The sequence below is a fragment of the Antrostomus carolinensis genome, unplaced genomic scaffold (assembly GCF_000700745.2).
Source record: "Antrostomus carolinensis isolate BGI_N321 unplaced genomic scaffold, ASM70074v2 scaffold30526, whole genome shotgun sequence".
Classification (NCBI taxonomy): domain Eukaryota; kingdom Metazoa; phylum Chordata; class Aves; order Caprimulgiformes; family Caprimulgidae; genus Antrostomus; species Antrostomus carolinensis.
In genome coordinates, this window is record NW_010324421.1 from 36,115 (window position 1) to 51,448 (window position 15,334).

General features: G+C 35.0%; 1 protein-coding gene across 1 annotated transcript in view; it reads right to left on the bottom strand.

Annotated features, from left to right (window-relative positions):
* The window catches only part of CWC22 (CWC22 spliceosome associated protein), a 30,555-nt gene extending 15,439 nt beyond the window's left edge, over positions 1-15,116 (bottom strand). Inside the window, exons 1-13 of the mRNA XM_010170952.1 lie at positions 15,090-15,116; positions 11,946-12,013; positions 11,090-11,206; positions 10,703-10,960; positions 10,058-10,186; positions 7,621-7,789; positions 7,183-7,236; positions 6,121-6,256; positions 5,827-6,033; positions 5,644-5,706; positions 5,210-5,302; positions 3,913-3,994; positions 2,589-2,649 (exon numbers count right to left, since the gene is read on the bottom strand). Of these exons, the coding sequence (XP_010169254.1) occupies positions 2,589-2,649; positions 3,913-3,994; positions 5,210-5,302; positions 5,644-5,706; positions 5,827-6,033; positions 6,121-6,256; positions 7,183-7,236; positions 7,621-7,789; positions 10,058-10,186; positions 10,703-10,960; positions 11,090-11,206; positions 11,946-12,013; positions 15,090-15,116 (1,464 nt within the window). The remainder of the gene's footprint in view (positions 1-2,588; positions 2,650-3,912; positions 3,995-5,209; positions 5,303-5,643; positions 5,707-5,826; positions 6,034-6,120; positions 6,257-7,182; positions 7,237-7,620; positions 7,790-10,057; positions 10,187-10,702; positions 10,961-11,089; positions 11,207-11,945; positions 12,014-15,089) is intronic.
* Positions 15,117-15,334: the final 218 nt, after the last annotated feature.

Below are 15,334 nucleotides of genomic sequence, written 5' to 3' on the forward strand. Positions count from 1 at the left end.
CCCCATAAATCCTTGAATAATTTTATGGTCCGTATCTGGTTGTTCTTTTTGCTTTCACACTGATCAAGAAACCTAATTTTTTTATTTTTGTTGCCATAAACACTCACTAGGAGCTGTAAGTCTATACAATGAAAAAGTCAAAGCTCTCACGTTTGATTAAGGTGAGGTGAAAAGTAATGATGATTGTTAGGGAAAAAAAAAATCAGCACAAACAATATCCTCGTGCATAAGATGATGCAGTTTTACAATAGCTTTGAACCTTCTATTGCAGCAATTCCTACAACTACTACTGAATCATAGATTGAAACTAATTTGTCTCTTTAGATAGATATCTATTTGCATACACACACAAAATGCCAAAAATAGTACTACTGCATTTATTTTAAAAGCATCTCATTCAAAGCAATTGCAGCTGAATCATAACTACATCACCTCAGATTCTTTTTTTTGAGGGTGGTGTGCTAACAAAAATAAATTATCTAAGCACCACAAACTGCAGCATTCAAATACATAAATTCTTACTCATCTAAATGTAGTAATTTTCAAATAATGTTATACATTTTAATACTGAAAACTGTGATGCTTAGTGAATTTTACATTTTCCAAAGCACAAAGTAATAGGAAAGAATCTGTTGGAATGAGAAGTTAAGGGAACAAAGTAATATTGTCTAGAGACTTGACTAAACAACAAGTGGGATATCGTATTCTGTCTCCTCCAATCACTTATTCTCTAACAAGACATGAAAGTCAGTGGAAACATTTCAGAGATTACAGTGCTGCTGGCCACGGAGCTACTGTACTCTACATTAGTTAGCACTGTATTTAATTGATTCCAAACCTTGCCACACATATTCAGTTTACCCATACTTTCTTAAGTCTCAAAACTAGACCTAGGAGTTGCTCTGAGAGCTTTCCTACAAAATTAGGATTAACAATTTTTGTGTTTGCAATGCAGCAGGAAAAATCTCCATGTTTGCACATTTATTTTTGCATACAGTAACATTCATGTACTAATTTGTGATTGACGAGAGAAATATAAAGTTTCTCAAAGTTGAGACAGAAATAAAGATCTTTACAGGATTATGTAATATAAAAGGTTCTTATTCAGTGAATTAACACCCCATAAAGTATATGAAAAGTAACACAAATGAATCTGTGTATGTCTGGTTATTTTATTTGTAGCAAGCAAAGGATTCACAGAAAGCAAAAGAAAATAACCTGTCAGCAAATATTAAGTCAAATCTCAAAAATACCAAATAAAGGGGTGAAAGAACAGATATGTTTTTTATGCACCTAAGGGTTTGACTAATTAGTTGTGGTTTGTTTTTGTTTTTTTTTCTCCTTCCATTAAATTTATTTTTTTCTGAGTAGATCTTACCCATAGAATAGTTAGTAGTTGACAGAGGCTGCAGTGGCATTAAGTATCAACAGTTGAGTAGTTCTCTGAGCAGGTACCTAACTAACAGTGTTACACAAGTTATATCTCTGTTGTACGATCTAGTATGTATATTCTAGATTGTTCTCACTATTTTTTATAGCTGAATTGATTTGTTGGAAAACAGGGTTTTTTTCCTCTTTTGAATTCTCCAGGTTATGCTTCACTGAGAATCATAATCCTATGCATGCTTCTTATTTCATTTCATGAACAGAATTATATAATTAGATAAGAAAATACACAACAATAATCTGAATTCTTAGTAGCAGAATAGTACAAGAACTGAAAAAAATAAGTAAACCAATTTCTGATTACTAATTAAACCAAATTTTCAAAGAACACCTAACTGTAGCCCAGATCTCCACTTACTAATTACTATTATACTAATAAGGTTACTTCTACACACATTGCTTCAAATAAAACAGAATAGTGATAATTAAAGCCACAAGAAAGTTAACAGCTCTCTCAAGTGCAACTCTCATGATGATAACTTACAGATGACTGAAAAGCTGTTCATATAATTAGATAGGTATTTACATTCTACCAGGACCTACCTACTAGCTGAAAGACATTTTCCTTTACTTGAAAACATAACCATTAAATGCAGCATCTGAAGATAAAACATTTTGCTTGATGACCTCCAAGATTACAACAAAGCAATCACACTTACAACTGCTTTAATTCAATACATGATTATTCAAAGAGGACTGTGAAAGTAACAAAACACATTCTTTCAGCACTGTGCTAAATTTCAAGCCCCACTGATAAAGTCTACAGCTGCCTGCAAATACGATCTTTACGTTCTTTCAGAGACAGAGCTCAGAGAATGATTGCCATGCTTCAGTACTTTTGTCACAGGATAGATGTTTCAACAGCCCAACCAAACCCTTTCAAACAGGCTACAAGCAAATATTTGAACTGCCTGACAGAAAGAAGCAATTGCATAAGATAAATGTCTTATGAAATATGTCAGCCTATTTGCTCTAAAAGTTGTAAGACTCATTTTGAGGAACAACGGCTGTAAGGAATCACTCTCATTCATCTGTTTGCTATACAAACTAGGTTCCAGGACAACAGTAAGTATACTAGATACTACCATAGTACTATTTCTTAATACTGTTAATAACAAAACAGAATAAGAAGCAAGGCTTACAGTCTGACTTTCAGGAAAGTCCATCTTCAGCAATTTGTGAGCACATTCTTCAAAGTCTAAGCTGCCATAATAGAAAAAAATATTTCTCATTATCTGTGCAATATACACTATACTAAGCATTTCAGGATTAAGACTGTTGGTACTGAAACTTCAACTGTTCTGAAATAAACATTCAAAAAGCTGTTTGTTTTGCTGGGTTTTTTGTGGTTGTGGTTTTTTAATAAACATTTTGTATTTCATGAGTTTTGTATCTGAAAATTAATCTAAAGTTATTACATTTGTAATCTGAAAACAAGATGACTTGGATAATTATTTCTATTACATCATCTTACAAAACTTAGAAAAACACAACCACATGAGCTCATTTTGCACATCCTGAATAACACTGAAAAGCAAGTACCGTACATAAGCTCCAAAAGTGCACATTCCACACTCTCCTCTTTGCGTTCCCCTTCTTGCATATTGAAAGCCTTTAGCTACCAGTAAGTACCTCCCCCACCCAAGTATAAGATGAACAAACTTAAGTATGGCAAGAAAGTACTGAACAGTAACTTTGAGAAATACAACAGCCTTTCATACATCTCAGTACAGTATTAATTCATACATCTAATGATCAATACCACAACTACATTATCTCACTCCTCATGCAGGTTCAAACCTGCAGAATATCGTGGGCCATGCCTACTTACAACAATGGAATCGAGCAGCATGCAACAGTTTAATGTCTCCTTTCACCCGGAGAACACAGGCATTACACCACCATGTTTGGATTATTTGTGCCATGCACTGCAAGAGGATTTCATTCTTGAGTTGAATACAAGTACAGTACACTTCAGGCCTGGTGTCTGTATACTGATTTTCCACACAATGCAGATGGAAACAGGCCTGAAGAGTACCACACTGCAGAACTCTCTATTCTCAGAAGTGGAGGAACTCCACAGCATCTCTACTTTAAGAGTGTCACAGGTTTTTGGTTTTGTTTTTGGTTTATTTTTTTTTTTTTAAGAAATTCTTAAAATGCTGTATAATCTGAAGACCACTGACTTTTATTTTGATGACAGCAATCCTTGTAGAAAAGTCCCAGTGCACTACTCAAACATTTTGAAACAAACAGGATTTATTTTAGAATGGTAATTTACATACTCATTTGTCAAAACAGTCTGCTTTATACAGTTAGTTCAGGCTCCATAAAGAAAACTTCCCTGCCTGTTTTTATTTTTTTTTTAAATTGTACACTAAAAAAAGGAATTTAAGAAGAAAGAATTCCAGTTTACCCATTTCAAAAGAACTACATTCATAGGTGCACAAATTATATTATATTTACCTTGACTGAATAGCAAGATAAATTGTACGACGGAAGGAGACCAGGTTAATTTCTGTTTTGTCATGGACAGTAACTTTCTGACCTAGGAAACAAAAACATGGTTTTGCAAAGACCAAAACGTTAAGGCAGATACATGTAATCTCTTAGAACAGCTCTATTTACTAAGTCTGTAGCACGCTACATAATACTTCTATAAATATTTAGGATGTTTAGCAGGTTTACATATTTTTTTTATTTTCAGTATTTACAGAAAAGGAAAAAAAATAGTATTTGCCTCATCTGTAACTAACAGGTAAATATTTAGAGATACAGTTTTAAAAGGATAACTCTCCTCTTAAAGGCCTTTCATGTGACTTCAGCACTGCAGCTTCTGGTTTTAACACTTCTTGTCTCCATTGCCAGCAAGGTATTTTCTGCATAATTTAACTACACAATGCTTTATGTAGCCTCCTTGATTTTAACAGAATTTCTTTGTTTCCGATATGTGTAGGATCTACATTACAACATTCTGCAAAGTCCTGTTTTGTCCTGGAGCAAGTGTACAAAAATGCATTCCAAACCACATCCATCCTGGGAACACCTTAATTCATACGGTATTTGCTATTCCTTCATTCTTTTAAACTTTGGTAATGGCATAAATGATGAAAAGTTATGTGATTCTGACACTTTTCATCAGCCTGGAAGCTCTGCCCTTCTGTGAAATACTCCAGCAAACTGGTAAGGAAATCCATTCCTGGCATTCTACAAGAACAGGACTTGGCTGGCTTTTCAATTACTCACACAGTCTGCACAAACATTTCAGTTATGCTTACCCATTTTTTTTTTTTCCTGAGAACCAAATACATTATTTCAAAATGTGTAAACACCGACTGCTTCCACTAAAAATCAAGAAAGAAGGCTGAACCAACTAAGAAGTGAGATATAGAGGATGTAAATAGTTAGGAGAAAACCCATTCTGATTTTGCAAGAGACTTAAAAATACGACAGAGCACAAGAAAGGGTCCAAAAAGGTTGTCTTTGCTATTTTTGAAGGAAGTTTTCATGTTCATTATTTTCATTGTCTCATGTTTGCAAGGCGTTTCTCACATGAAACTGATATGGTCAAAAACAACCAGGCAAAGCTACTTTTCATCTTCTGCCTGTGCTGAATGCTTCCTTTTAGACCATTATTTTTATACCATTTGCCAGTAAACACTTAGATCTGAGAATTTGTTTCACAACTTGTGTAACAAGTTAAGCTTTTCTTTCCTTTTTCATCTACAACCAATCACTAGTAAGGTACCAATCATACACTTACCATCTTCATCCTCCTCTTCATCATCTTCATCTTCCTCACTACTTCCAGCCTCTTGATCTGCTTCAGATTCACTATCACCTTCATCAAGGATTTCTGAAAGAGCAGTATCCCAGATTAAAGGAATATATAGTTTCCCTACCAAAAAAACTCGATCCAACACTTAAGAGTGAAAGGGTGTCTCAGGTGAGGAATGTGGCAGAGTGAAAAAAGATGTCAGAACCGAATGAAAACATAGCTGGAGAAACAACCCTGAAGAAAATAGCAGGAATACATTGGAAAGATCTACGATTAACTGAAAGAGTTATCTGGAACACAAAAATCACCCACTTTTCAATAAAAAAGTGGGTAACAATAGTTGGATAAGTAAACACCCTATAAATAAGTATGTAAATATAGAAATATTATACATAAAGTGTGTGCACACACCTCCCTACCTTTCTTCAGCATTTTGTATTTCTCTTCATTTTCCATAAAGTTTGGATCCATCTTGAAAACATCTTTAAAATAAAAGAGAATCTTTATTTAAAACACAAACTGAAGAAAACAATGAGCATTTAATGTTAAATTTGTTTTCATGAGGAATGTAGTCATAGAATTATCTTCCTTTCCTAACTTACTAAGGACATCCTCCGGGTTGTAGTCATCTTCTAATGGCAACATATGAGTAAACTGATCCTCTTCTTCCACTAGATCTAATCCCTCTGGAATAATTGGATGATCCTTGAAGCCATCCTTCCGTACAGCAAACATGACTTCTATCATATACTGAACACGCATATCAATTTTAGATTCATGCAGAATGTGTCGAAGACGGTCAAAGATTGCTTTGGAAAAAGACAGAAATGTAAATATGAAAAGGATTTGCTAATACAAACATTCAAAAGACAAATGTTCTGGCTAATTATACTTACCATTAATACCTCTAGGAGAAACTTCGGTTAATTTGAGCCCACTCTCTTTAATGAATCCAATTGCTACTTCAATACTGTCATCAGTAGGTCTTTCAAGCAGCAAAGTGAGCATTTCCAAACATAAAACCTCATGAGCCTATGGAAAGAATATCAGTTAAGAATTAGAACATACAACGTTAAGCTCTTATTGCAATGATTTATTTGTTAGAGCTTTTGAGGATGCCACAATACACTTGTTTCCTCACACATGCAAGGCAAAAGTAGTGGGACAAAGCTAATTAAGAGGAAGTAAGAATTTGAATGCAATTTTACCACCTGTATTTACACCAACTTTGTAGTGAATGTGACTATGCTATTGAAATGAACAAGCAAATGATGAAAAAGATTCTGTCATTAAGAAAAAATAGAATGCATTTCCAAAACCCAAATAAAACAGCAATTACATTACAGAAACTATTTGTAAGTGCATTGTGTCTATAATTAAATCAGGTCTTCCAGGACCAGGCATATAAGCAAATGGCACATCTCAGATTAGCTTCTTCTTTATTAAAATGTTGTATATTCCAAATGCACTCCTGAAACACTACTTCTTTCCATTATTTAAATTGGAATATCCCAATTTCTAACACATTAAAGAATAGTATAGAGCTGGATACAAACTTGATTTAGATGCAACTGAGTCTAGTTCTGCCTACACAGCTGTTTAAGTCAGGTAACAGTGTTGTAAGAAAACTCTGTTTAAGATCTGTGGGACAGAGCATTGGATGATGCTTGTTTTTGCATCAAGATTTGTCTGAATAGCAGTCCAAATATATTTACAAAGCTTGGGGAAGCTTTGGAGCATAAGTGCAATGGTAAATTATGATAACTGCATACACAATTACTAGTGTGTTTTTCTAAAAAGGTCCTAACAACTTACAGAAGGCATTAAAAGGAAACCTGAACTCAGATATTCAGTAACCTTTAGAACAGGGAAAGCATCTTCACTTAGGCTACTGCTGTCTTGAAACAAAGAAATAGCCATATAGGGTTTGGACTGAGTAGAAACATGAAGTAACATACCACATTCTGATTCATCAAATGTGCAACAAATTTTGAAGATGTTAGACAGAGTTGCTGCAAAAGAAATAAAATAGGAAATCTCAACATATCGTATATGGAAGGAAAAAACGTGTAACTCAGACATACTTACTATAAATTTGTGCATTTCACAATCAAATTAACTCATGAAACTAACTATTTTGGGATACTGATACTGTTCACAATTAGGACTGTACACTTTAAAAAAAAGCCACACACACAAAAGAAACACTATCACATAGCAACCCAGAATAGGTTGCCAAGCTTTCATGATACTCTTACCACTGCTATACTTAATGCACTAATGATAGGTCCCGACCCGCAGACCTTGTCTGTGTTCCTTTGAAGAATATAATCTGAACACACTTGATACAGCAGAATTACAAGTTTCAGCATGTTGCTCCTTCACATTTTACATACCTTATCATTTCTGCGATATCCTTTGCGAAAATTTAGTATCAACCTCTTGAGAATCAATTCACCAATATTTGGAAACTTTGAATTGATAATTGCCACAAGGGCTGCATAAACATGGGTGAAAATTGGAGAGGCACTCTGAGCTTGCAAAATGGATCTAGATAGCAATCCCCTGTAAAAACATGTAAATGTGAGATTTTTCTGGTAATAAAACATTTACTGTTTTTATTCAGTATGTACCACATAAAATAGTATTGCATAGTTGGAATAGTTAGAAGGTACCAGATGGCCATTTTCAAACCGTTGTTCATCATGCCACAAACGGGAGTTCTGCAAAATGTGTTGCCCAAATGTGTCTGAGCTGAGAAACTCTTAAACTGGTATCTCTCATTAAATATTGTTCCTATTAGAACTACATTTGAAAATTATAAGCATGTCAAGTCTTCATCTGTCAAGTCTTCATCTTGTATCCTGCAATTACCTTTTTTTTAACCTCAGCACAGGCTCTTCTTAGCTTTGAAATTTGTATGACTGTGCGTTTTTTTTATCCTCAGTTGAAAAAAAAAAAATCCTGCTTGTGACAGAAAAACATCTGCTCTGCAACTATTTATGAAAAACACAGACCTGTGTTCCAGTATAATGAAGATTTAAATGAGCAAAACAAACATTTAAGAAATAAAAATTATATTTCCATAAAAGGCATCTAACAATAAAGATCTACCTAGGAGTAATAAAACTGAATGTTCAGTAAAACTCGAATGGGCAACACTTTTCTCAAATGAAACTGCGTATTTTCAACATAATAATTATGTTTTGGAACTGAGAACTGGTAGTAAAAGACTACTACTTAGAGTCTAAATGAATATAAATACAGGGCTCTTGAGATAATAATTCTTTTATTATACTAACGATCCCTCTTACATTTATATCAACTAAATTCGGAAAAGAATCTCAGATTTTCTTCCCCTCAGTTTTGCTTTTTCTAACGCTTTATCACAAAGAATTTGACTTTTGTTGTATTATTCCATTACAAATGGGTAAGGAGGAGGAGAAAAAAAAAGTGCCCTCCAAATGTGAATCTCTGAAGTGCACGCTGGTATCCAACTCTTATCTTCTCTGTGGCCTGTCGAAATTTTCATGCTTTATCACACTGAATTTGACTTTTGTTGTATTACTCCATTACAAATGGGTAAGGAGGAAGAGAAAAAAAAAAGTGCCCTCCAAATGTGAATCTCCGAAGTGCACGCTGGTATCCAACCCTTATCTTCTCTGTGGCCTGTCGAAATTTTCAAAAGAGCCTTCTGCATGGTACTAAATGCAAACTGCATAAGGACTGGATTCCTACTTACTTTGGAGTTGACAAATAGAAAATTACTCATTTCATACTACTGCACAGAAATAGAGAACTTAATTTTGAAACTATTAGTCACCTCTCATTTACTAACTGAAACTAGTCTGGTTCAGATCCTATTTATCCTCTACTTACAAAATTCAGAAAAGCACTTTACAGCTAGATAAAGCTTCATGTCGTTACTTTTATATGCACCTTTATGCAAATTTAGAAGTAAAAATTAACTGTAAGAAGGGGAACAGTGTCATTTTACACCTACATTATTTTGTCACAAACAAAAACTTCAGGACAAGCTTCTTCTAAAAACATTAAATAAGCTCATTTTAAAACTAAAATATTACTGCTTGTATGAAAATTAAGTTTCAGGGACATGAAAAGCAGGCAAGAAAAAAAAAAAACAGTTTTACAACAGAGTCCTGAAATAACAGTGACGAAGTTATGATAAACATTTTTGCTATCTATTTGAAATGTAACAGAATTACTTCTAGATATTTTGTTCAGAGGGTTTTGCTGTTGGTGGTGGTTTGGTTTTGTTTGTTTAAATGGTAGCCAACCTAAGAAACCCATGCTCCTTTAGACTAGCATATTTAATGTCTCTTGACATCAAAATTAAAGCAAGGAAAGTCGTCACACAGTACTTGCACAGTACTGTGACTTTGTACTGAGCTCAAACAGCATTATAATATTCTCTTCACATCACAACAATAAACAATCCTGCCAGATAACTGCAGTAAGACTTGTTTTGCTAAATACTGACTATAAATATTATTTGTCCCACAGAATAAAAACAGGAATACAAAAGTAAATAGACAGATACACTTGTAAATTGCAAGTCATTCAAGTAAAACATGTAGGTAAAACCTTTAAGAAAAGGAAATATATATACTATCTGTTGCACTCTTATTCCTTGAAGCATACAATCCCTTCCCCAAGTAGGGGGACTACTCTGCATAGGACAACATAGCCTAAGGTTAATTTTAAAATCTGACTAGCACCCATACACTACCCATAAAACACAGTGAAGTACACATGAACAGTATACATATTAGCATAAAAGCAAAAGAGTTGTTTTAAAATACTAAGACTTACCTTCCACGAACAATATTTTCCTGAAGGAGCTCATGAATGATATTTTCTATATTAGAAACATTCACTTTATTGACAAGACCATTGATCGACTTCTTCAAGGCTTCCCAACTCATCCTCTGATATGCCAAGCTATTACAAAAGTATCACAAATTATTAATGCATAAATTTGAGGTAGCACCTAGTGACTTTTATATATATATATATACACACACACACATATACATGAGATATAGATATAGATATATATATGAAAACATGAATGTAAGTTGTAATCAGTGAAATAGACAAGAAAACATCCACTGCATGAAGACCTGCTCACGCATGTAACTACTAGGAAATCACTGAACCAACATGATACACCAAAATGTAATTCTCCACCGCTATGGTATCACTCAGTATGTCCAGTTTTCTAAGATATTTTTTAAAAATCCCTGCTTACGTTCTGTATCCCACTTTTCCATTTACACCTTGCAGTAGAGGCAAGTACAGTCATAACCCGATTCTCTTACCTTTCTTCTGATAAAAATATACCTTCAAAAGAACTATCACAGCCCTCAAAAGGTATCCCATTTTCACCAACACTCACCGAAACCCTTTACTGTTTTGCTTTTCAGTAAAGATTCCAATATGTTACTTTCAACTCACCTATTTTTATCAGTGATTTGCTCTTGCATCATCCTGAGCTTGGCAGGTGGAATATATGCACCACCTGTGCGAGTAAGGATTGGATCCACTTCTTCTTTCTTCTTCTTCGGAGTGGTCTCATCCTGAGCAAGTGAGCTCTGGCCTGTTGACCTCTCTGGACTCCTACGATCAGGTGATGAGTATCTTCTCTGCTTCCTTCGATCAGATTCTCTCTCCTCCCATTTTTCATGGTATCTTTCTCTCCCCCTTTCCATCCTTCTAAAAAAAAACAAAAAACAAACCAAACACAAAAACCAGACTATGAAACACTCAATGGCTCGTGAAAAGTTTTCATGTGTTATTCTTTTAAATGAGTATTTTATTACTGATTAAGAAAGGGCTTGATACCTTCCTTCTGAAGTTCTGTCATCATAATATTCCCTTCTTGAATATTCCTGATCGTATCTGCTGTCATCAGAGTGTCTTCTCTTTCTGGGAGATGGAGACCTGTCACGCTCTATATCCCTATTTGCAACAAAAGACACAAAATTCTTAGTTAGGCTTAGAAAAGCAATGCTATTAATATCTACTTTCAATACAACGTTACAATACAGAACTGTTCCACTTCTGCAACCTGAGTTTCAATATGTGCATCATTCAATTAAAAGATGCTCCTTTTATAATAATTTGTTGTCAGCAAAAAATAATAATAAAAAACCAAACCAAAATCAAAGCAGCATTGTAAAAGCAAGCTTCTAGAACTTAAAATGGAATGCTAAATGGTAACAACATCAAATACCAAAGGAAAATTTAACCATGCATTCCTTGGAACACATGCATTCATTTGTTCCATCCACTTTTGCCTGCATAGCAGGAAACAGAATAGACACTACTAGAAAAAAAATGATAGCGTGTTCAGTACAAGAGGTTTCATTGCAATTAAAATGTGAAATTAGAAGTAAACTGGTAACAGTTCATCTCATGCCTTGGCAGGCTGAACTTCAAATGATAATACTCCATCTCCTGCTGGCATCAGTAATCTTGCTCTAAAGTGACAATTCTGGTATTAGCAATACACCAGTCCAAGCAAAAAGCTGGCATTTAATTTCCATTTTCAAGTCCCATGACAATTTAACTGAATGCTAAGGATTTTTTTAAGATTTAATTTTAATAACACGCCTACTTAGTTACTGCTATACTGACATGCAAGTATTATATTAAATCTACATTTATTTTTGTAGGGTAGAAGAATCAATCATTCTACCTGTCCTCTGGAGACAAACTTCTTTGGCGTGAACTGTAGTTTTCCTTCCTTTCATAACTGGAACCATGCTTTAAAAAAACAGAAAGAAAAAAATCCAGCCTCAACATTACATATTAATTACTGTGAGCACATGTATCTTGAGATCAAAGCATACCATGTCTTCAATTCCCTACTCCCTTACAAGAAGTAAGGGCCTTCAAACAAAGCTAATTGCAGTCAGTTTTGTCAAGGAGAGCTGGTTCTAAATAAAAGTAGTTAAGCAGCTGGACTCCCTGCTACAGGATGCTGCAGATGCCAGGTGCTTACACAGGCTGAAGAGACTAGACAACAATGAAGAAAAATTCACATGGGTTACAAAAAAAATTATCTGGCTTAGGAAGCCACACACAGAGAGAGACTGGGAGAGTATGTGGGCAAGTACCTTTACGGTTGCCCCAAGGCAAACTTTTCAAGCCATCTGCTGTTGATTATTGCTGGAGACTGGGGTAGATCTGACTTTACTGCTTCCTTCTTCTACACGCCATTTTACACTTTGCTGTATCACATGCAATACCATTAAGAATTCTACCATGTCTTGTTTGAAAAGTGTCTTCCTCTCCTAAAGATCCCCTTTATTGCATAATTCCTCCTCACCTTCCTCCTTTTTACTAACCATGACTTATTTTCTCTTGAGTCATTCCTAGCTTCATACATTACAATCTCAGTTACACTTTCCACTTGACAGATCCTGTAAGTAAATTAAATTCTAGATTTTTTTTTTTTAAATCTAAGTTTGCAGGAATGTTTAAGTGATCCATACTTAATAGTTCACAGCAAATTCTGTAGCAGAATGGAGAGGAAGTATGGAGTCACACACAAAAACCAGAGCATGACAGCATCTACAACACACAAAGACATTCACCTCAAAACTACCTTGGTACAGCTAAGAAGCAGCTTTTATTGTAAGGGTCCTCTCTTCCCTTAAAATACTATTTATGATTTTTCAAAACCACAAGCTCGCATTATCAGCCAGAAGCTGTGACTTCTTCACCTCAATGCAAGGACTTCCTGCTGCACCTTGACTGAACTTTTTGCAGGAACACTCATCTCATTTGTTGAAGTGGCTTTCTATCCATTAATACGGTAGCACGCTAGATTTTGCTCCACCAAAGAACCAGTTAAAAACTATTGTTTGGAAGAATACAACTACACTGCCTTCATAAGCAGACCCTGAAGCGCAGTTATACCAAGTGACCTCCAAAAACTTAATTAGAAAGAAAAGTATCTTTACTTAATGTCAAGAGTGGTGTTTATAATGAGCTGTGCAAGTATAACCAACATTAACTGAGGCTTCCTAAAGAAATACAAAGATTATGAGCATTATCCTAACAGCAGACCAAAGAGGCTGACTTGTTATCACTCAAATTGAAGGGTGTGTATATGCATGTAAATATAAATACCTATATTTTGAGATTATATATAGATTATTGTAACATATCCTAGAATGTGGCCTTCCCTAGGATACATTTCTAACGCTTTGTTAAAATTATTCCCAGTATTATATTGACTGAACCAAGACAATGGCACAAAACAAATGCATACTCCCAGTAAATGACACAATACATCTCTACAAAAGTAACATCCATCTGACAACTTAATTCCAGAGTAACATTATCTTTGGTGGCAAAGCTAGTACAAGAAATTAACGTGTTTTCAACAAGGTTTTCTTCTCCTTTCAGTACTCATTTGTGGGACTGCACCACACAGCAGATCACTGAAATCATTCCGAGGTTAAAAGAAGTCCTGAAGTTGTTGGGTTTTTCACCAAATAATATAACACAAGATTGTACACTAAGCTTCCAAGAAAGCGATAATGAAAACGTTGGAAAAACACAGAGCAATTAGTGTATTTAAATAATATTTAGCAGATGGGAAGAAGTGGGTCTTTTTAGGATGATCCATTCTCACAAGTTCTACGTTATCTGCCTTTGCCCAAGCAGACACAAAAAGACAAGCCTTCACAGAAATAAAATGATGCTGTGGATGTCTCTGTACTTGGCAGTTTTCATGTCTCCTTGCAAAAGTAGCTATGTTTGTTGAAGAACTCGTCACCCTCAGCTCTTTGCAACCACAAGTTGCTTTCTGCCACAAGTTACAGTCGTCTTCCTTGTCCATTTTGATGAAAATTATTAACTGAAAGTGTCCAAACAGTGTGCTTTTGCTAACTGACTAATGTGGACAGATGAGGGAGCACTACCATAACCACCAGACTGAGAAGGTATCAAATCATCCCTCAAGCATCCCTATTAAAAGTCGCTTCAGTCAGAGAAGTTGGAACCAAAAGAGTGAAAAAGCCCATGCAGGGTCAAACTCTAGAAATATAAGCAGAGAAACACCCTGTCTTAAGTCTATGGTACCAGAAGAGTATTGCTCCACTATCCTGTCGCAAATTTAGCGTACTTTACAAACGTGGCATTTCTAAACCACCATTTTAAGGGAGTAATTTTAAAGGAAATTTTTTCTTCTTGCATTCCTAAAAACCACTCTGATCCATTTAGAAGTGTACAACAGCTTTTAAAAGGGAAAGTTTTAACTTTCACAGGGAGAAATACAGCTGCCACATTAACTGCTACTTTCTGGCTCTTTATCTTTTCATTGTAACGTAACTGTTTTCAACACCTCTTCTCTTCATTCCTCCACATGCTTATGTTCTCTGTTGAGCCATCATTCAGTCACTTTTCAACAATTACTTCATCATTATATGCTAATCATCATTCAGTCAACAATTACTTCATCATTATATGACAATAATGTTTCAACATTATTTTGAACAATTACTTTTCAACAATTTTCATCATTTTCAACAATTACTTCATCATTATATGCTAATAATAACTTCCACTGTCAGGACAAAAGCACTAGAAACAGCTGTAATTCACTGACTTCATAGGTTCAGAACTTCCACTGTCAGGACAAAAAGCGCTAGAAACAGCTGTAATTCACTGACTTCATAGTACTATTTCTATTGTAAACAGTTGCTGTCAATTACAGATACTGTTTGCTTTACATTCTGGGAGTTTTACTTAACAAAACATCAACTATAAACATATTCACCAGTAACAAGGGAATACTCAAACCTTACAATTCAGGTTTAAGAACACTTACATTCACTTGTGTCACCCTGCTCTTCATCTTGACTTCTTATTTTTTATGAAGTTCTGAACGCAGAGCAATGAGACAATCCAAGACACAGTTCAGTGTATGGAAAACATTTCATCTGCACACAGAGAAAACAATCAAAAACTTTCTACGGCACACGGTGCAGGAACCTGTGCTTCTAATTTGTTCTTTATGCTTGCATAGCACCGCAAAACAAAGCAAAGTGCCTCTGCCCTCAACCCGACCCGGTC